Source organism: Sander vitreus, chromosome 1 (assembly GCF_031162955.1).
Source record: "Sander vitreus isolate 19-12246 chromosome 1, sanVit1, whole genome shotgun sequence".
NCBI lineage: Eukaryota > Metazoa > Chordata > Actinopteri > Perciformes > Percidae > Sander > Sander vitreus.
The window spans coordinates 35,095,766-35,118,868 of record NC_135855.1 but is presented as its reverse complement, the minus strand read 5'-3'; the positions used below and the strand labels follow the sequence as shown (position 1 = coordinate 35,118,868).

The following is a 23,103-nucleotide window of genomic DNA, read 5'->3' as shown; positions in this document are numbered from 1 at the left end:
ACTCCTCGGTCCTCTGCTGAACCAGAAGTTGTTCTGTCCCTCCTTGGTGAAGGCCGTCTCAAACCTCTTATTTCTGCCCCAAGCAGCAAGCATCGAGGAGGGATCATCGAGGAGCTATAACCGAGGATACACGAGAGCAGCCTTCACGGAAGCCGTGCAGCTGAAGGAGTTGCTAACTCCGCGCATACAGCTGAAAAATTCATGTGACGCTTCAGAGGAAAGGACATCTCTTTCCCCTAAAACACATTTGCCCTGTTTCCTCTCTCCTCCAATGATTTCCTTGGAGTCTAGGATGCAATTTAAGGGCTATGGGACGTACTCTTTGTTCACTTGCTCCCTCAGCCCTCTGAGTGTCGATCTCACCAAGTTCGCTTCAGTTTTTCAGACAAATGGAACAACACTGGCGGTGGGGATTCCCCCAAGGGCAGGTGCTGAGGGGAAGTGATTGAGGGCATGTTTCACCCGTAGACTGTAAAAAGGTTGAACCACTAATTAAACAGTGCAATAGTAACGCTAAAATATCCCTGGTGAGAATTTGCATGAATGGCAAAGGAATGTCCCGCCTTACTCTGCCTTACTCTGACTTAGTCTGCCTCTAATTAGCTAGTCTCACATTGCCAGACCTTCCTCCACAGCGCTGTGGAGGAAGGTCTGGCTAGTCCACACAGCATTCCGGGATTAAAGAAAATCGTGCTCTGGTTTATTGGCATTTTCTTTAAACCAATCACAATTGTCTTGGGCGGCACTAAGCGCCTGACAGAGCCACAGTGTCAATAGGCAAAATAGCCTCGGGAATATGGCGCTATATATGTGCCTCATTCCTGAGTAACTGTACTGTATGGTTTGAGCACAGAGAACTATATTTTGCATTTAATTTTATGTGCTTGCAAAATATAGTTCTCTGTGCTCAAAACATACAGTTACTCGCTCAGGAATAAGGCACATATATATATAACGCCATACGGGAAGGAACTTGTTTTGGTGGAACATGTATACGTTCAAAAGTTGTTTTAAGAGAAAACTCAGATAGGATAGATCTAGCTACCCTGCAGAGATCTGAGGAGCAGTTAACCGTAGTCCTCATAAATCGTCCGGAGTTTAAAATTCCAACACAAAGAAAGCAGAAGGTAACGGACACGGAGCAATCCCGTAAGTGGAAAGTAATGGATATAGACTACTAATTAGCTTACGCTGGTATTCTTTCCCTAACCCTAACCAATCTCACTCCCCATGCCTGAACCAAACCAAACCAACCAACGAAGGCAACAAGTACTAGCCAAACAGAGGCACAGTAGGGCGAGACATTCCTTCGCCATCTTAGAAAATGCAAATTTGTATCCCGGGTAAGGGCACTGCAATCTTATAATTTTGGAGCCAGAGTCTGCACAGTAGATCAGGCATCTGCCCGAACCATCGCGAGTAAATCACAGCTGTCAATCATGACGTTTCACCCTGCTTTTATAGCATCAAATTAATCAAACTAACCAAATTTATGAGAAAAAATGAACATTTGGACATACATCAGCGTGATCAGGCAGGACTTACGGCAGCCCCCAGGGGGCGATCAAGATGTTTTAGCTTCACAAGCCATCCATCAGTTGCAGTCTGCTGTTCCCACTTACTGTACATCTGGTTCCACCCTCTTTGACCAAATTTGGATTTTCTCTCTCCAGTAACTGCCAAGCTGGTGATAGGAGGTATTGCTAAAATCACATCTTCCAAATGTGAGGCACCATATGCTTCAATCTCTCAAAAATAATGTATTTGCGCTTTACAAAAATTGTCTTTAATAAAAATATTTAAAAAAATATCAGGTTTTACATCATATCTTTTGTCAACATAATCTTTCAGACATTCTTGACAAAGACAACCATTAAAACAAAACTTGGAGTAAACACTTTTGCACTTTATTCTTAAAGTTTGTCCAATTTGTGGCTCTTCTAGCCACTCTACCAAGTACCAGGGCTGGTGAAGAAGTAGGGTAATTTACATAAAGACGCCAACGAAAGTGTTTAACTGGCGAGACAAACAGAATCGGGAACGGCAAAATCGTCAGACAAATTCAAATAATGGCAATAGACTTTGATTTGACCAAACATATTTTTTGGCCAATTATGACAGCCCTACTTAGTACGAAGTATGTCATAGTGTTTTGGTGCCCATATGAGGCGGATGACGTTTATGTCCCTGTGGTCACTAATAACCTGGTCCCAGCAGTACTCAGGGGAGAGCAACCTGGTTGGTTTATGAAGCCAAAAGTACTTGTTTAGATGACTCTCATCGTGCCACAGAGCCTCCACATCGTTTAGTTTGTCCTCCATGATACCCAGAAAGCAGTAATCTGCCAATTTCTTCACATGTTCACACAGGCCTCCAAAGAGAGCAGCGTGGTAGTAGTAATCTCCGCTTTCCATGAAGGCTTTGGATTTGGGGTTTCTGTCATAGGTGAAGCTTTGCTTTTGAGTTTTGTAATACCATGCGTGTATCTGAGCTACAGAATCCCCCAGAGCCTCTGAGCCAAATCTTCCCTTAAACTCCTGATCCACATCAAAGCAGAAGACGTAATTGCAGTGGTGACAAATCTCTGATTCTATGGTATCTGATATTGTTTTCATGCGCATCATAGAGATGTCCTGCCACCTGGAGTGCTTTTCCACCTGGATAACCTTCAGGCTTCGCTGAGGACCAAGCTCGAAGTGTGGTACCTTGTCTGGTTGATCCGTGAACACGTAATATGTCACTTGTAAGCCCAACATGAAATGTTGTTCTGCAGAGGTAAGGAAAGTCTTCAGGTAGGCATCCAAGTACCTTAGGTAGAGAAAGAGAGAGAAAAACAATTGATGTTGCTCATAGCTTATGATGAGGGCGGAAAAAAAACCAACATTTTCATACTATTGTTTATATATTTCATTATTTGAGACAACTGTACATATGTGTTAATGTCTGCAGACCTTTTAGTCAGTTTTAACACTGGAGTCATTACTTTGAGTCTGAACCCAAGCTCAGTTGTCCCCATTACTCTAACCCTGCAGTTCTGCTGTCATGTGAGGTACATTTGCATGATGGCTTTCACATAGAAATGCAGACCAACATTGTTATAAAGTCGTTGAAAACAACGTCAAAAAGAGGGATGACGTGCTGTGAACCAAACTGAAGGCAGCATGAAGCAAAAATTTAAAATTAATCATGCCTTCTCTATAGGTGTGTCACGTTTCTCCAAATCCACGATTCCATTTGACTTTTGATTTTTAAGGTCATGATTCGATTCAATTTTGGATTTAAACATTTAGACAACAATGTCACAATAAGAGCCACAATATGGCTGAAGGCTATTTAGGTGAACTTTGAGAGCAACAGAAAGCCGGAGTCAAATTCCCTGTATCTGTTTACACTTACTTGGCCATTATAACTGACTCTGATGGCAGAAGGCACTTTGCAACAACCGGTTCAGTTTCTCAGACTTTATGAGGCACAATTGAAAGTGCCATAAGTTGAAGAAGGCAACATGGAGACTCGTATGAGTGTTGGCTTACATATCTCACTCAAGCAGAAGAAACAATGTTGCCACAATAGCGACATCAGGGAAGCAGGAGGATTTCCTATTTCCGTTGTTTCTCCATTGTCTCTGACTCTGGCAGTTGTCATGGTGTCTGGAATAGTCAAGTTTCAGGCTACTGATAAACTACAGTTACACTGTGTCTTTAGCTGCATGCTACCAGCCTGTAAGCTGTGACTGTGCATGTAGGTGATGGAGAAAAATACTGGGGGAATTGACAATCCTGCTTTTGATTTTGATAGTCTGATAGTTGAAAGCTCATTTCGACCGATTCTTTTATTTAAAACACACAGTTTGATATTCAGCTGTAGGTGATCTAATTGTATCTCGTTCAGGGAGATTCAGGGAAGGTTTGTTGATCTACACCCAGGTTTGGAAAAAGCGTTCATAGGGATGTCAATGTTAATGTTAGGGATGTTAATTACCATTTAACCATGAAGCAACAAAAACAAACAAGAAATTAAAAAAACATTTTTGCATACACATAATACATAATGTCTTGCATGATGTTTTGCCTACACACAGTAGTATGCCAGGCAGACACACAGCTAAAAATCTTGCAGGTGGATGCAGTGGAGATGGGCTCGGGCTCCGCTGACAGCTGTGGACTTGTGTCGGTCATGTGGGCGCACAGGCGATTCCAGCAAAAACAGCTGCATGTGCCACAACCGGTATAAGTCCACTTGTGTCCACGGAACTTGGAAAGTATGTTCGAGCCTCCGGATGTGTGTGAACTGGGACTCAGTTGCCTGCTTGTTGGTTAACGATAAATGATCGGTTAACAAGGGTCGGCTGTTAGTCAGTAAAATAATAGCTGAATTAGCATCCCTAGTACATAATACCAAAACTTTTGGCAAAGTGCTACCAGATTCAGACTGAACTGCTGGTGTTTAAGCGCTGGTCTCCTCACAGTGATTACAGAGAAACAAACCTTCCCACAGCAAACACAGTGAGGGCCACAGATGATTTTTTTTGGATGTGCTCTTGGTCGTAAAGTTTGGGGTCAAACATCCCCTCCCAGATGATAGGAGCTTTCCAAGATGTGCGTGTTTCAACCCCCTGTCTGGCCCTGAAATGGAAGAATAAAACAAACGTTATGTTAAACAGCCATACGAAGAGTTATTAATTCTGATAATTCAGAATAGATAGTTAGATAGATAATTTAGAAGCCAGCTGGTTGGCTGGTGAGTTAGCTAACGCTAGCTTGCTAATTCCACCATGCTACATAAATAAGCCGGACAGAGTTGTCACTCATGTGTTGCAAAAGTCAAGGCGCGCAGATTCGCCACTTTTTGATACGAGAGAGCACCTACGTGAAGTTGCAGTGACAGATTTGAGAGGTTGTAATCACTGAGTTGTGGTTGTGATGGATAAGGGTAAAAAAAAATTGTGTTCATGTAATTATCAATCTACACGTTTGTAAATATTTTTCCTGTGACTTCACATTCAGAAGACACACCCGTGTGACCCTGTTCTACAAGCAAATTTCAATTTACAAGTTCAGATTTTTTTTACAAGCTCTCACAGGATTTCTTTTCTTTCTGTGACTTGTGTCGGTTTTTTATTAAAGTGTCTATAAGACCTTTTCACAGATGTAAACATAAACATTCTAAATGGACCCAAGTTGATTTCCTGGCCATAGGACTACACCCTAGAGCAGACCTGGGCATACGGCCCCGGGGCCACATCCGGACCGCGTGAGGTCAATGGGAAGTTAGCAATCAAACGTAAATAAGTTCACATCATGAATGTGTAGTGGGGTTTGCATGTGTGCAGAACTTTAGGTATTGAGCTCTGCACTGTCTGCTCTTGAACACACCTCCCTAGTATCCAATTAGCTCCACCCAGACCAAACCCCACTCATTAGCTGAGCTTATTTAAGGCACCTGTGCCATGATGGCTGCCTTTGATGTTCTCTGCCTGTCAATTGCTACATGTGACCCTCTCTGTTACTGTTTACCCAAAGTTCCCCTGCCTGGAGTGCTGTGATATATTTCTACTAAGCATATGGTGTAGCTGCTGTTTTTCCTTAGTTTTGTTTTTTAGTATTTTGATTGATTGCATACGTCATTGTTAAAGTGCCACCAGGCAGCACTCTCCCTGATTGGTCTGCTTGTATTTTATATATGACCAACTGTTTTTATGTCTTTACTTTGTTTCCTTTTCAGTGGAGCAAGTAGCAAGATTGTGGTGGATGCTAGGACACTAGTGTGGGTCCCTGCACAGTTTGTAGTGATAATAGCACTGGGACACAATTTGTAGTGACTATCGATTGCAGCGAGCACATATGGTGGGTAAGTTGACGCATCCCTGGAACACACCCTGAGTTAGATTGCCCATCCACAGCTGGCCTCTGCCCAGTTCCCCTTTCATTGGGTAATTTTAAGTAACTGGGAATGTAATTGTTTGAAAAAAAGAATTGGAACATTTCTCTTTTCTACTTAAATTTGATTATCCTAATTTGATTCACCTACATTTCTAACTACGTGTGTTTGTTTTTTTGTTGTTTTTTTGTGCAACGTATGCAGCTTCTTCTCTGGTTGCAAGTCGCAAATAGAAAGTAGAACTGCAATGTGTTATTAGGGCTGTCAATCGATTAAAAAATTAATCTAATTACATACTCTGTGATTAATTAATCGAAATTAATCGCATACATAATTAACGGTGCCTGAACCGATACTTTTTAAGAAAGAGAAGGGAAAAAAACACAAAGGGTACTAAACAACAGTTGGTGACATTAAAGAACGGCTTGTTTATTGCTAAGGCCATATGGTCAAAATTTAAATGGTTTTAATAATAATGTATAACAATAACTTATTTCACTAGTAAATTGCTGTTGAACGACAAAAACAACAACAACCAGATGGGAAAAGGACATTTACAATAACTTCAAATGCACCACGAGGCTGTAGTTTACCAGTTTCGTCTGTGTTGTTTCTCCGACGGCAGCTGCAGATTGTTACATACCGGTGTTGAATCCTCTACAGTAAAACAGTCAAACTTTACACCGTTTAGCGTTAGCTGTCAGCATTTTAACCGTGTTTAATCCAGCTACTAGCTAGCGGTAGGCTAACGTTAGCTGCTGTTGAGTATAGTGTTAACTAGCTAGCGGTAGGCTAACGTTAGCTGCTGTTGAGTATAGTGTTAACTAGCTAGCGGTAGGCTAACGTTAGCTGCTGTTGAGTATAGTGTTAACTAGCGTCACATGCAGCGGAGTTTGTTTCCTGTAACGTCTGTTTCAGAGCATCAGAGAGAAGCGCAGACATTCGTCTGTATGCAAAAGTCAATATGGAATGGATTAATTTTTTTAACGTTATTTTTCCTCAGATTAATTAATCGAAGTTAACGCGTTATTTTGATAGCCCTAGTTATTATTAAAGAGTGTTGAGCAGAACTGAGTTTAGTCTATTGGTCCGGCCCTTCACAACAGTCCCTGTTTCTCATGTGACCCCTTGGAAAAATTCATTGCCCACCCCTGCCCTAGAGAGTAGATACAAAAAAAACTTTTATAAATATTTTAACTTTTATATTTTAAGCAAACTTAACATATGCAATATGCATTTGCATTAACATTAAAAGATTTAACAACTAAGACATAAACTGAACAATTTTCACAGACATGTGACTAACAGAAATGGAATAATGTGTCCCTGAACAAAGGGGGGGTCAAAATCAAAAATAGCCCTCAGTATCTGGTGTGGCCACCAGCTGCATTAAGTACTGCAGTGCATCTCCTCCTCATGTACTGCACCAGACTGGCCAGTTTTTGCGTTTGTTGTTGCCATCCTGTACCTGTCCCGCAGGTGTGATATTCGGATGTGCCGATCCTGTGCAGGTGTTACAAGTGGTCTGCCAGTGCTTGACGATCAGCTGTGCTTCCTCTCTCTCTCTCTCTCTCTCTCTCTATATATATATATATATATCTATATATATATATATATATATATATATATATATATATATATATATATATATATAAAATCTCTCAAGTCGAATTGCAGAAGGGATAAAAGAATTAGTGGCGATTAGTTTTAAAAGCATGTAAAATATAACGACGTCTTGATGGCAACAGAGAAAATTCACTGTGAAGAACATGATCTGAAGAAGACAAAATAATCGTTGCTTTACCCAACGTTTGTTGATTACAAAGGTAATTGAAATCTCTTTGTGTCACACCAATAATTTCAGATTAGGTTTTGACTATGTTGTTAAGGCTGTTTCTGTCTTTCACTGTGAGGCTGTGAAACCAGGCTGTGAATCTTGCTGATGTTTTTGAATATGGCCTTTAGATAAACTGACTTGATCTCTGAGCCTGCAGCCAAAACTAGAGAGTACAGTACAGATTTCTTACCCAAAGTTGAGCGTGTCGTCTAAATTGATGCTCAGATTTCCCTCACTGGCCACCAGCAGACTGTCCGCAGGGACGAGGCTCGCTACATATCTAGTATTGAAAAAAAATGACACTGGAATAAAATCATTTTGAAATGACTCTTGCCAATACATTAGATTGGCTCGTATGTGCTCTTGTAGCACTTCAAAAGCCTTCATGCTGACTTTGTCTACTCACCTCAAATATAAGGCAGTGAAGCTGACAACAAGCAACACAAGACAGCAGAAGATTCCAACCCTTTTTTCCCTGAGCCCGCTGAAAAGATGCAAAATCAAGCAAACAAAAACAAGAGCTTTAAGTTGTGTGAGCAACTCTGGTCTTTAATTTACTGTAAGTGAAAGACATTTGCCTTAAAACTCGTTAAGTGTAAACTTTCAACACATTGTCACTCCCATTGCGTAAAATAAGACGCTTGGGCATGTTCCTTTGGCGTTGTTGACGCTAAACGTCTCCTTTAGCACCACATCTAAACTAGGGTGACCAGATGTTCCGGTTTGACCGGGACAGTCACGATTTTGAATTGTGTCCCGAGTCCCGACAAAAGCCCGTCGGGACGCTAAAATGTCCCGGTTTACACCACGAGCGGCGTGAGCCGATTTTGCCGGGGCTTCAGCCCCAAATAGTAGCGCCGAATGTAACTTTGTATATTGATGCCATTAACACAAAGTTTAGGAGCGCAATACTAATGATTTAGTTTGAAGTTCCTGTGACGTGACGTTTCAAGTCTATGGGTCAGACTCAAACACACGGAGCTCTGAAGCACACCTGTGCGTCGCTTAGTGTCCACTCTCGCTGTAAAATGCAGGGCAGCTTCAGGTTTATAGCTGAGCGGTTTATATACCGCTCAGCTGTCGACATGCTGCGGCAGATGTGTCCCGTTTGTGCTCCGTGTATTTCCCTGTAGCAGCGTTCAGCCACTTCCCTAGCTAAACTATTTGTCTCATTCAGAGACCCAAACGGGGCTCTGTACCTGTCAGAAGGTCTGAGATCTACCGTATCAGCAGAGCAATCACGTAATGCACAGCAGACTATGGTGCAGGTGTAGATCATTTTCTGAAATATAGTGACTTTATTCTTGTAATAGCCTATTATAACTTTATTTTTCTCAAAAAAACTTTACTTTTCTCAAAATATATCACGACTCCTCCGAATCACAGAGAACACAGATATATTGTATTTTGTATATGTGCACAAAGTTTTGGATATGAGCAGAAATCTTGCTCAAACACATCTGAAATATTACAGTCCAGGGGTTTATTAATAAATGAAATACAAATTCATGTATCATTGGGGTGAATAATTGTCATATGCACATTTAAGGAGGTTACTTCCCCAACAAAAGATGCAAAACAGGAGGGAGGAGTAAATGATTCCTAGGCTACATATGTGCTGACTCAGATATAATTAGAAAAGTCGATCTACAGGAGAATATATAATTGAAAGCAATACAGAATGCCTGAGAGCCTTACTGCAATATCTCCCATTATGTTTTTATATTTGGATTGTAATCTATGTTTCTCTTTACATAAAGATATTTGCAGCATACATTGATTCAGAAAAAGGTAGAAATGGGTGCATACAAATTCACCAGAATGCAGGATGTGAAGTTTTTAATGCTCAACATTTTCAATAAATCATTTGAATTATTTTGGTGTTATTGGAATAAATAACACTTCAAAAAATCTTTTTTAGAAACATAAATCTCGCACTAAACTGAAAAAGGCTGCTGCTGCAATTTTGTTAATTTTACAGGAAAAAACACTAATTATCAGATGAGGAGCCTACGATCAAAAAATAATGAAGTTACTGTCTGTGTCTATGTCTGACCTGGGCTGGCACATGTTCGTTAAAAAGCGTGTGCGTTCACGAGCACTACGTTCACGCGCAAAGTGTTCCGGTTTTAGATCCGGGAAATCTGATCACCCTAGTCTAAACGCGCTTTATCTAAACGCGCTGGGTCGGAACAATTGGCGTCACTTTTGACGTTATGGGTCGTGACAGTTGGGTTTAGAAAAATATTGTGGGTGGGCTTACAAGAGGTACGTTTCACATTACACGCAGGACAACAATGGGACACGAACCTCGATCTCTGGGATGAAAAGTCCTTTGTTGTTTGACCCATCTACCACTCCAACCAAGCTCCCTCTACGGCATTTCGGTCTTTCATACTACTCGCTACCGTTGCCGCTCTTAATACAATGTCATCTTAAAGCGCCGCGGAGCTGCTGCTCTGCCCGGTGCGTTACATACAGATGCTGAAGGGTGCTTTTTGCATCGAATCGGACGCTGAGAGCCACTGACCAAGCGTCTTTTTACGAGTTGGGAGTGAGAACGGGTTGAATCCTTTCATGTTTTGTAGGACGGCAGTTCTACAGTTTTTACACCAGCTAGTGGTATCACATCGATACATAAAGAGCATTTAAATACTTTGTTTCTGGAGCATTTTTCTAATCAATGTCCCCGGTCACTCTGGGTAGTCCACCGACCTCGTAATTGTACATCTTACCACAGGGAAACGCATCCTTTTAATTAAAATGTTTTTAATTGGATTTTTTTCCTCAATTGTCGTGCTTATATTTACACATGCTATTATTCAATATTTGTTTATTAATTGGCAAGAATGACATCACCAAATATAAAAAGAAAACCCTAGAAGATGAGAGACATAGATACCTCATAGCTGTGGAAAAACTGCTGCCTTTTTTTACCCAGCAAACAAACTCTCACAGGAGGTGAAGGTATCTGTTGGCTGGTGGATAAAATGGCACCTTGAAGAAAAAAAAAAACATTCAGTAAGTCCAGTTACACAACAGAAGAAAGCCAGTCGTCTTTACTCATGTCACACCATAGTTTAGTGCAACGACAAGAAACTTGATATCAAGGTTCTTACCAAACCACACAAATGGCACGCCCAAGATCACACCACCTCTTTGTCACTATTCACAATATAGTTGACACCCTAATCTCTGACGGATATGGGTTTGCATGCATTTTTGGCTCTATTAAATGTGTCACATCACATTGGGAGATTTTTTATCAAAAAGCAGTTTACATGGCATGGACACAATTTCATTATATTGTGAGAATGTTTATGGCAATATATCATGCATGCATTTCAGAATTTTAAAACTCACATTAAATGGCAGGGAGTAACTACTAAATAGGGCATGATTTTTGGAAAGGTTAGGATCATTTTCAATCAAAATAAGCGAAAGTAGCACAGCCAAATTCCAACTATAATTATTTAATGTAAATTATTAATTGATATCATATTATGATTTATTAAAGGAGACCTATTATGCTCATTTTTAGGTTCATACTTGTATTTTGGGTTCCTGCTAGAACACCTTTACATTCTTTAACGTTGAAAAAAACCCTTTGATACTCATACTGCCAATGGCTGCTAAACCTGTATTAACCAGACGCTGTGTTGTAGCACCTATCTCTTCAAGTCCCCCGAACACTCTGTTCAGTCAGCGTTTCCTTATCTCCGAATCCGTGCTCTGCTCTGGTTGTCTCTGTATTGACCGATCTACCATGAAAAATCACCAATAAAGGCTTCTTAACCAAAAAACTACACAACCAGACATTTTCCAGCAGGAATGTGATATGAAATTGGGGAGAAATGAACGTTTGGAACCACGATTACAGCTTTTCCTGACATCAGCATGTCAATGTATGTAAGTGAAATATAATATATAAATATATGCAGTGGTGGAATGTAACTAAGTACATGAACTTAAGTACAAATTTGAGGTACTTGTACTTTACTTGAGTCTTCTTTTCATGCCACTTTCTACTTCTACTCTACTACATTTCAGAGAGAAATATTGTACTTTTCACTCCACTACATTCATCTGACAGATTTAGTTACTAGTTACTTTACAAATTAAGATTTTTGAACACAAAACAAATGTAGTTTATAAAATACAATTCCTTTATAAATTAAACAACCCAACAATATAACGGCCTACAAGTACAGCTGAAATGATTAGCTGATTAAACACTTGATTGACCATTTCCAGTTTCTAAAATGTGAAATATTTTCTGCATTGAGTAACATTTTCAATGCAGGACTTTTACTTGTAGCATTATTTTTACAGTGTGGTATTACTACTTTTACTTAAGTAAAGGACCTGAATTCTTCTTCCACCACTGAATATATGTAATGACAATATAAAGAAATCCAGCACGAAATGACGAACCGAAAACAGTTGGAAGAGGAGTCTTCAGAACGGTCTGAAATCTGAGTTTTTTGCTCACTGGGATTACTTTTACATAGGTTTACTTCGACACATATTTAATGTGATCATCCGACATTGTAATATTATTCAGGCCTATATGACAGAAAATAAGGAAAAGCATAATGGGACTCCTTCAAAATAATTATAACAATTGCAATGCCTTTTCTCTGTGCCGTGACTTAATCAAAATGCATACGTCTCAAAACCAAACAGACTTTAACTTAAAATCTTGCAAAATGTTAATGAATTGAATCGTATTGCAAAATGTAATTTCATTTACAGTAGCTTTTTCAAATATATTTATTATTATTATATTTTATGACATGGCCATCACACTTCTCATTCCTAATTAACTTTCAACTTTATTTGAAAAGTACTACTGCAGGGAAACAAAGAATTTGACATCTAAGACAAGGAAGGGAACTATTTTATGTAAAGTTTGTCTAGGTTTGTAGGTTCAAGATAAACTGTACCTTATTCTGAACAGTCAAGGGGAGCCACTCTTTTCCTGGCAGGCAGTGCTGATGAATTACCTTAATGCAGGTGGTTTTCAGGTATAAATCCACAACACGTCCAGAACCGTAAAAGGATTAAAGTTCGTCTAGAAACTTTGTTTGGATTTTCCTCTGGTGTAATTTTCCAAATGGTCAAATTCATTCCACTGCTTCAGAGATCTCCTTGTACCAGTTTATGCTCTGTATACTGACAATACATAGAGGACAAAAAGGGAGTTTCTCCTTTTGATGTGGTTGATATTCTGGTTTCAGTCACTGCCCTCCAGCGGTGAGAAATCTCACTTGAAATTTTGACTTCACAGGAGGTTTACTTTGCCGTAATGGAAAGCAGAAGTGTTAATAGCCGCTATATACAAACTGCACTGTTAGGTCAGGTGCAGGAGGGTGTGTCATTTTGGTACAAACTTATTATACTATGATGGCTGCCACAGTCTAGCCAGGTCAACAGCACATTATGCACAGGTGTTCTTACAAAAGGTGTTAAAAAATTAATCATTTAATCATTTTTAGCTTTTAAAAAAAATGTATCATTTGTTTTATTATTTATTTATGTGTATGTGTGTGCTTGCTTAGTCCTTTTAGTGAAACTTTCTTGTAGCAATAAAGGTTACTTTGTGTAACAAACAATGTGCTTTGTTCTCCTAAATGACAGTTTTACATTTCTTCCCCTGAAACGTCATACAACTCCAGGGCTCACCTGATCATTTACATACCTCCCTCCCTCTTATCTTATCACTAACAAGGCTGCTATGGCAAGCAGTTTTAACATTTAATAAAACCACATTCCCATCTGTAATTACATTTTGGATATCCATAATAGCATTTCTACTGGATTACTATTTTTTTAGACAGTGCGATACAAAAAGTATTTCTCTTAATATGAAGATTAATCTGGTAGAAATGTATGAGGATATCTATAAAGGGAAGAAAAGTCCCATTCACCCGTAGTGTCATAACAGTGTCACCTGTTGTGGTCATTTTCTGGACTTTCGTCCCAGGTAGAGACTGAGACTGAGTTGAGATATTCTCCGCTATATGAAGTGCATACAAATCTTACCCAGGACCTCTACTATTTCTACTGTACTGTAGCATGGGCCAAATAAAATCCAAGATGTCACTGCTGGAGGCATGAACAAAGTCTGAGAATAAGGCATGTATTGCAGTTTAGACTTTACTGTTGCTAAACACAATATTGCATAAATGGTCGTTACCAAATTGGTTTGCTTGGCATAAAGAGAAGTAAAATGTTCCATGTTATCATGCCTTTGCATGAATGAGATGAGACCATTTACATAACAGCGTTACAGTGTCACCTGTTGTGGTCATTTTCAGGACTTTCGTCTCAGGTAGAGACTTTGGCACACATCCCACGTTGTTCAATGGGGTCATAATAGATCTATAACAGTTAGTTAACAGTTAACAATTCTCCGCTAAATGAAGTGCATACAAATCTTACCCAGGACCTAGACTAAAAAACCCTAAATGGCCAAAAGAAGTAAAGTTTTACCAGTAAAAGTGACATCCCATGAACCAGTGAACCAGTGTTGTTGTGCAACAGCATCAGCTGATGTGTTCCTCATATCAGTTATATCAAGTTTAGTTGTGTTGAAACAAATTCCACAATTATTCTCCTAACCTTTTTCAGACTCTGGCTGCTGCCACTCAGCAGTTAGGAGACTTTTCTAAGCATTTGACTCTCAGTCCAGTGGGGACGAGGAAGCTGCAAAGTCATATTCAGTTCACCTGCTTTGTCTGACAGAAGGGGTGTAACTTTGGCTTCAACCTTGAGATCGCCAACTATGTAGGAGGTCCCGAATATGTCTGCCTCACATTTTGCTGATAGGTTTCTTCTTACAGACAGACACGACAACAATATCTTTACACAATGTCGTGACAACCTTCAGTCTGGAATGTATGTGGGAGGGCAGGAATATGTCTTCATCAGCTGATATAAAATTCACCCCTTTGATTAATTCTATTGAATCTGTATATTCAGATTCATGCCAAATTATCATGCTTCCTGATTCTCTCCCTGAGTGACTCATTTTAATTTGGTGGATGGGTCAATCATTTCTCTGTAGCCTATTGCACAACCACTGGAAGAACCTTTACTTACTAGAGGACAACAATACGCACCATCGAAGGCTGCAATATTACAAGACACACTTGTAACTATGTTCAGCCTGTTGAAATCTCACTTGGGTACAATGATAGAGGGCAGAACAGGCAATATCATTATATCCAAATACTGCAAAGCCTCAAAGCAATGCTAAAAGATTAAAGTGCAGCTCAGCAGAGTTTTGTTTAATGAACCGAACTTTCATTAAAATTATTTTTTGTTTATCGTAACTCTGAGTCTGTGTTTGTTTCTCTGTGTGCTGGGTCTGAACCATAGCCTAACAAAACATCCATATTGACTGACCACACCCCTGTATCTGCATCAAATGGTTTGGTCCTGCCTTAGTGCAAGAGAGATAAGAGAGAGAGGAAAGACAGGAAAGGGTGTCAAACTGTAACCCAGTTTTTCACCAAAAAAAGGTGGGTAGCCTATAGTCTGTGAGTGGTATTAACCTGTTGGCTTAATGCCCATAGTGAAATAAGATAGCTAGCTACAGACTAGTGTTAGCCTACATTTAATCACCATTTAATCAGTGCAGGGAAACGTTTAGCAAGATATTCATATTAAATCATTGTCCCTGCCCCTTTTAGCAGACTTAACAACAGATGAGTTAGCAGCAGCCCCCCCCCCCCAGTCTCCCCCTAACTGTGCCCATCCCTGTCCCAGTGAAGAAGGTGAGCAACATTGTGTTCAATGACATGCCAGTTAGCATCATTGCAGGGAGTCTGTGGGGATTTCTCTGTCTCTCTTGCTCTTTTTACCATTACAAAAAAGAAAATGAAATATTTAATAATGACAGAAATTCAAACACATTAATAACAATTATTTTCTCACATAATGATCATTATGAAATAAAATTAAAAAAAACAGCAACCTTTCATTAATAATAATAATAATAATAATAATAATTTTGTTAAGAGAATTTTTCCATTTTGTCAAATTATACAATAAAAATACATTGAGACTGTAAAAGATGGCCTTCAGCACATTTTTTTATGGTTGCTTTTAATCTTGCATCAACTAGTGAACTGCATACTAGACTTGCATGCATGTACAAATCACCAGGGGCCTGTTGCACAAAACCAGGATAAGGGATTAAGCCGGGATATTCAAGTTATCCTGGATGAATTTAGCTTTGATTTGGTTGCACAAAAGCAGGTTGAATTAAACCCGAGCCAAGTAACCATGGAGATTTATTCTTTGCAGCTAGCCTGCTCCTGAGCAGGCTAACAGCCAGGCTAAAATTAATCCTGGAGTCTCATGTGTTAAATCAGCTGCTGCTCTGATCCGAAATAAACGTGTTTAACAGTTATTCCGTTGTCTTCTGAATGTGTTCTGCTTTATTTTTTATTAACATGCATTACTTGTCACTATTGCTGTCACAAGTTTGATTTAAATCCTACTATTGCAGTTCTTTACATGATAAGAAATGGTTGCACATGCACCGGAGATAAAGTGGGACAATGCGGAGGAAAGGGTGCTTTTCCCTCCGCTGCTCTCCCCGTGAAATTTGCCCCGTGCAACGTGGAGAGGCGGGGGGGAGGGAGGGGGATCCTCCCACACCGTGCAGCGGACTCTAAAGGAGACTTTTAGCGTCAATAACGACGACAATGGCACCTGACCAAACGTCCGTATTTTACGAGATGGGAGTGGGTATGTGTTGGAATGCCACAAAGCTTCTTAATATTTTTATTTTGGTGCTGTCACGCATCTGGGAGTGAGAAAAAACGCCTGAATAATAGGCTATATTGTTTTACAGATATGCTTACAATGTGTTTTTGAAGTCACTTAATTTTCTAGTTTTTTGTCCAGTCATGTTTGTTCTGTATGAACATTTATTGTAGAAAGATATTTAAAATTAGACATAGCTTATAGAGATTTGTGGATATGGTTGTAAAACATATTCTCGCATTATGAATAAGGGTTTGAAATTAAGCCTAGTCCTTAGGGTAAATTTCCCAAGGAACATTATTTCCCTCTGCTCACTTTTTAAGGCAAAGTAGGCTAAATAATAAAAATGTTTATTTATGTAGTGCTTTACAGGCTACTCAAAGACACTTTACAGTAAAAGCCAGCACATTTAGCACATAAAAACAGATACAGCAATACAACCAACACATAAAACAAGCATATTAAAAGCAATTAAAACAGAGTGCACAACTTTGTAAAAATGTGGAGTGACTAGTAAGTGCATCTTTTTAAATCCTTACGTATTCAGTCGGTCCACTATCGTCTGTTGGGCTTTTTTCTCTGTCTGATAACAAGAGCCGTAGCCTATTTCCCTTTTTGCATATTAAATGTTTCACCACCTCGTAATTTTCCATTAAAAGCTGCTGCTCAGCGGGTTAAACATATGCCGCACGCGTCTTCTCCATGTCTGCATCAGTAAATCTGTGATCGATACCATGGTCTATTTAAGAAAGTCGTGGACGTGCACTTATCCCAGCTATCTACACCTGGCTTGACACAGCTTCACCTTCTCATCCTGGCTCGGCAAACGTGCAACCGATTAAGCCGCGATGAGCGGACCACACTAAGTCAAGCTGCGCTTTTTCAGTTATCCTGGATTTCTTCATTCTGCTTTTGTGCAACAGGCCCCAGCAGTAAATATTGTGCTAGTACTAGTATTGAACTACAAGAAGCAAGACAGTTGCAAGCCTTTAATTAGAGTTATGTAAAGCTTTTGATGGGACAGTTAGGTCCTAGAGATGTGGTGACAACAGCTGCGCGGGGCCCAATTAGATTTTTTGTCATGGGGCCCAAAGTTCCTGGCGGCGCCCCTGTCGTGCTGTGACCACAACATATGCTTCTCATTTAAATACATTAGTTTACATTTTCGTGCTGGCCACCACGAAAAAAACAACAAAAACGTCCCCGTGAACACGTATTAATAGCTTAAATAACGTGACCATTTCATGAACTGCCATGAGACTGGGTTGGAAAATAAGTTGTGTTTAATTCTCTCGGCACTGGCGCTCTAACTCCCTCTCTCTGGCACGAGACTCACACGAGACCCGTCTACAGCCGGCAGTTCAGTGCGGCTGCTGGGTAGCGCGAATCTCTCTCTTTTTTTCTCTGTCTTTTTAAAAATAAGTTCTGAAGCCAACAGCAAAGCTCAACTTTACTTTTAATGAAATCAAACAAAGAGAAATGTTCTCCCCTCGTCTGAAAATAGTCAAAATTCATCTGAGAAGTGTTTGATGGTTAGTTATTTGTAATCACTGCGAAACAATCATGAAGTAAGCTTTATTTATATCTCATAAAAGTCATGCCAAATTATCATGCTTCCTGATTCTCTCCCCTGAGTGACTCATTTTAATTTGGTGGATGGTTCAATCATTTCTCTGTAGCCTATTGCACAACCACTGGAAGAACCTTTACTTACTGGAGGACAACAATACGCACCATCGAAGGCTGCAATAAAGTGTTTGATGGTTAGTTATTTGTAATCACTGCGAAACAATCATGAAGTAAGCAGTTTTTAGAGCCCGGCGCCGCAGTTGCTCTCCACCGACTCAGGAAGACCCAGGCGGACCCAACAATATGACGTTTTATATAAACCTTTTATTGATTTTGAATTGGAGGGATTTGAATTGCGATCTGTCTGATTTAAAAGCTTATTCTGTACAGAACACATGTTGTGTGGCTAATAGTTATGTTTAGAAGAAAGCGAGACTAAATCTTTTCAGATTATGGATCATCTACAGTGTGTTGTTAATTAAAATCAGCAACAGATCGCATGTAGACATGACAGCTACTCTGTCATAATAAAAACAACTGGAGACTGTGTAGGAGCTGATATATGGGTCTGATAACATTTTATTAAATCGGAATCAGACCACAGTGTTTCTGTCACTTCCTGTTCAGCCTGAAGGCTGCTGGAAACGGCTGGAAACTGTCCGACTTGAGAGCGGATTTTTGTCACCGCCCCCGGCTGCTGCCGCCTGCTCTCATCCGCTTTACAGGCGAGGTGCAGTTCATCTCGAACAAGCCTAATGTTATTGTTATGCATTACTCTGCCGGATGCATGTCTTTTTGCCGATGACCGTTTCCTTCCGCTTTCTTTGTGTTGGAATTTTATACTCCAGTGGATTTATGAGGACTATGGTTAACTTCTCCTCAGATCTCTGCAGGGTAAATCCAGACAGCTAGCTAGACTATCTGTCCACTCTGAGTTTTCTCTTGCACAACTAAAACAACATACACACGTTCCACCAAAACAAGTTCCTTGCCAAGGCTATTTTGCAGCGGCTCCATGCGGAGCTTAGCGCCGCCCATTACGATTGTGATTGGTTTAAAGAAATGCCAATAAACCAGAGCACGTTTTTCTCCCATCCCGGAATGCTGTGTGGACTAGCCAGACCCTCCTCCACAGCGTGTGGAGGATGGAGGATGGTCTGGCAAATTGAGACTAGGTTGCAAATAAACCATCAAATAGCAAATGTAATTGAACAGCAGTCAATACATGTATCAATAACTGAGATAATTGCTGGCATATGACAGACTGGTTAAAAAAGGATAGCTCTGTCCTGGGAAGCCTACTAAATGTTATGGGCAGCTCTCTCGCTCTCCGCGCTGTTTTGGGTGTTTTTGTTCTCCGTTTGTCTGTGTGTATTTGTGTTTTTCCACCTGGGGTCCGTTTCAGGAAGGAGGTTTAACAAACTCTGAGTCTAACCCTGAACTCTGAGTTGATTTACCCTGAGATGGGAAACTCTGAGTTTTACAGCTGATATGAGTTGGTTCAATCAACTCCGAGTATGTTCACGCGCGTGCACCACCACAATAAAAAGGCAGTATGAATGGAGCCATGATTCTACAATTCACCATTGTAACAACCACAATCAAACGGGTCGGCGGAAATACTTGTGCGCACAAACAGCGAGTTTGAACATGCATTTCGTTAAAAAAGCAAGACAACGGCTGCTGCTGCAAAAGAGGGAGAATTGGTGTGGGAGAAAATTGCTGCTCGAGTCAATGCGTAAGCATTAACAGTGTATTCATTTCATATTTAATCACAGTTAACTTATAATATTACTGGTGAAAACTGGAATTGTATTACACCTATAATTTCATTTGGGTGCAATCCTGCGGGCGAAAAAGTAAGCTAGGCCTACTACTATATCCCATTCTGAGGCTGCAGCACCATGATCATTAACAGAACTATAATGTATAATAATTTATTTCTTTTTAATGGCTGGTTTGTGTCCAGGGAACAACTACAAAAAACGTTTCAGAGCGAGTCACACTTTTCTGACGGCTACAGTGGCTTTACTATTACAGTATGATCCGCATCACCAATAAAGAAAAATGCCGTTTGCAAAAAACGTAATGCGACACAAAGAATCTGCTGGGATGTTAAAGCCTGTCCACGATGGTGGATGTTAGTGATATGAGGACGGATAAGTTAGGCCTATCTACATATCTGATGGACTGTGAAAAAATGTGGAAATGAAAATACATTTAGTATTCTCTGAGGTTAAGTTACCTCTCTTTCTGAAACGGAAAACCCCCGAATCAACACTGCACAGCCGTTCCTCACAGCTGCAGCTCATCTACAAGATTCATTCCAGCAATACTTAAACCCGGGCTGATCACCTCTTCGGCGCCAGTTCGTTATCTACACCCATGTGGTAACTTGGCTCTGAGGTCTCAGTTTATTCAAGTTGTGTCCATGTTGTCTTGTGCACGCTAGCTTTTGTCTTTGTTCTCCTGAGCTCATACTTATCCTGTGTTTCTGTCCAGTGACCGCTCAGACCTGCTGCCTCCTCCGCTGTGCCTACAAGCTTCCAGCCTCACCGTCCAGCCTTATCCTCCACCTGTGGAAACTTCTGTGAACTCTTCCCTGCCTGTCCGCCTCGAGTCTTGTACGACCTGGATCCTTCCCCCTCGGCTCGCCTCGGTACTCGGACCAGCCAAGAGATTCCCCGCTCAGACAAAATCCACACTGTATCTCTGAGTACCATTTTGTTCATTAAAACCTTTACAAACTGCTTTCATTGTCTGTGTGTGAAATCTCTGCGCACAGCTGATCCAAACATATGCAGTGAAAGTTAACTTCAGAGCGTTGTAACAAATAAGTCGTTTAATCCAATGAATCACTTTATATACTAGTTGGAGAGCTTTTGTGTTTTCCACTGGAAAAAATATGGCGGAGTGATATTTTAATTGATGCGCCAGGTTTGCTCAAATGGCTTTGGGTGTGCTGTCATGCTAGTTTGAACATGTTCAAAATGTCTAGCTCCTTGTTGTATAATCACAGGTTGCTTCTCCTCTGGTGTTTGAATGAGAGGTAAACCAGGTCCTACCTGTTTTTGCTGCTGTCAGACTTTACAATCAACCAACAAGTACACTGCACACAAAAAGTGACAACTCACAAATGTGCAATTTTTATGTTTACTTAATTGTGCAATATCAATATTTCTGTGAATACTGTATTCAACTTTTCAGTCTGTTTATTGAAATATATATATTTTTTGCCTCTACGGTTTTCTGCTTTTTACTGTATTTATTTTCATTTCTTGCTTTTTTTATTTATTTTTTACTGATTCCTCTTATTATACTATCCACTTTGCTGATATTACAATTTTTACCACTGTGGGACTAAAAAGGAATTATTTTATTTTAAAAATGAATATTTTAAACCAGGCATCCATTTATAAACACTTATACTGCCATTTACTGCTAGTGAACACTAAATATCAGACAGTGCTAATGGTACATCTATGAATGTTGAGACCTTTAACTCACTCATGAAAAGAGGATAAAGAAAAAAGGAGACAAAAAAAGAGAGAGAAGCAAATGGGTCTGATGTGTTCAGTTACAATGGGAACGAGTAATTTCTTTAAGCTTCATATATGCTCAGATGTGTTACGTTATGTGCGCATGCGCAGCTTCATTAGAAACTTTAATTATGGCACCTGGTAATCATTTCACCCAGATCATCATCAGGAGCACACAGCCCATTGGTATGTAACTGCTAACTACTCACGCAGTCTAGTAATAATATTTAAGTCACTTATATGTTTGAGCAATGAACGTTTACCTCACTGTGTCTGTGTTAGTTGGCCGAGAGTAATTTGTAGCTCGGAAGGTGCGGTTGCTCAGCGATCCGGATGCTGTATATCATTAGGCTATCTTTAGCCGTTTGCGTTGTGCTGATTGTTCGGAGCACTCTGCTGGTTTCTGGTGGCGGTGGTGATGGCGGTGGTTTGGTTCGGTGATCCATGGTGGAGCGCCACGTTATGTTGTGTTTGTGCGTGTGTTAATCCTTTGTACGAGGCACATGGTGGCATGGGATCTGTGTCCAAGGGGGTAAGCTTCTCCTCGGACCGCGAACCTCCTATGGCGCCATTTTGATGCTAATAAGCCATCACCTCCCGTTAGCATTCCATTGACTGCCATTCATTTTGGGGCCATTTTGACAGCGAATAACTTTACATCTGAAGCGTTTAAAGACTCTATTTGTCCATTGTTTATTTCTAAAAAAACACGACAATGTATAAAAGGCTCCATTACCTTGTACCTCACGTTATGGCTCCGTAGCAGACATTTTTGTAAAAATAGGCTAACGATTGTGTCATAACCACGCGACTTACTGTCGCATAGTAGAGGAATTACCGTATAGTACAGGAGAAGCGCGCAGGCAGTTTTGTCTCACATTAGCTGTTTAAGTGTAATTACTAATGTTAACTAGCATTTTAGTTAGCAATAATTAGCCTGTGCCTATGTTATCTCCTTACATATACCTACGCTCTCCGTCTCTGCAATATTCGGAATGACTGAGATTTCTCTTGGCACAGCTACCAGAAGACTTACAACTTTCAGACACGTTGCTCACGGCACATTTACGTCGTCTCTCTAAATTGGAGGCTGTGCAGTAACGCTCAGCCATCACCGGAAAAGTGCTTCTAATGGCCTTCATTGGTCTCCGTCCAGAGCAACGGGATCTGTTGGTCCATTCTTATATACTGTCTATGTCTGTGTCCTGTGACAGCGTCCATAGCAACCAGTGATGGCAGAGTCATTGTGTGCATGCTCCTCTGGCGCTAAGCATTCTGGGTGATGTAGTCAATGTTGTTTTAAGCCAGATTTGCCACATTTTGATGGTGTTTCATTATTTACATTATTATTATTATTATATTATATTATTTGAATAATATGGTTACATGGTATATTTGAATAATATATTGTCATTATTTGTTTGTTGTATTTCAGGTTTATGACCTGTGGTCATTTAATTTAAAATAAACTTAAGGACAAACACAAGTCATGACATGGTG

The 23,103-nt window shown here is 40.1% G+C and overlaps 2 protein-coding genes across 2 annotated transcripts in view; one reads left to right on the top strand and one right to left on the bottom strand.

Moving 5' to 3' along the window:
• The window catches only part of LOC144520065 (cytochrome c oxidase subunit 5A, mitochondrial), a 353,705-nt gene that overhangs the window by 279,373 nt on the left and 51,229 nt on the right, over window positions 1-23,103 (top strand). The gene's annotated exons all lie outside the window — the stretch shown is intronic.
• LOC144520039 (N-acetyllactosaminide alpha-1,3-galactosyltransferase-like) lies at window positions 1,771-10,821 on the bottom strand. Its single transcript, XM_078253643.1, has 5 exons — window positions 10,620-10,821; window positions 8,124-8,201; window positions 7,908-7,997; window positions 4,488-4,625; window positions 1,771-2,808 (listed from the first exon to the last, which is right to left on the bottom strand). The coding sequence occupies exons 1-5, from the start codon at window positions 10,622-10,624 to the stop codon at window positions 2,124-2,126; spliced, it is 996 nt and encodes a 331-aa protein (XP_078109769.1). The 5' UTR covers window positions 10,625-10,821; the 3' UTR covers window positions 1,771-2,123.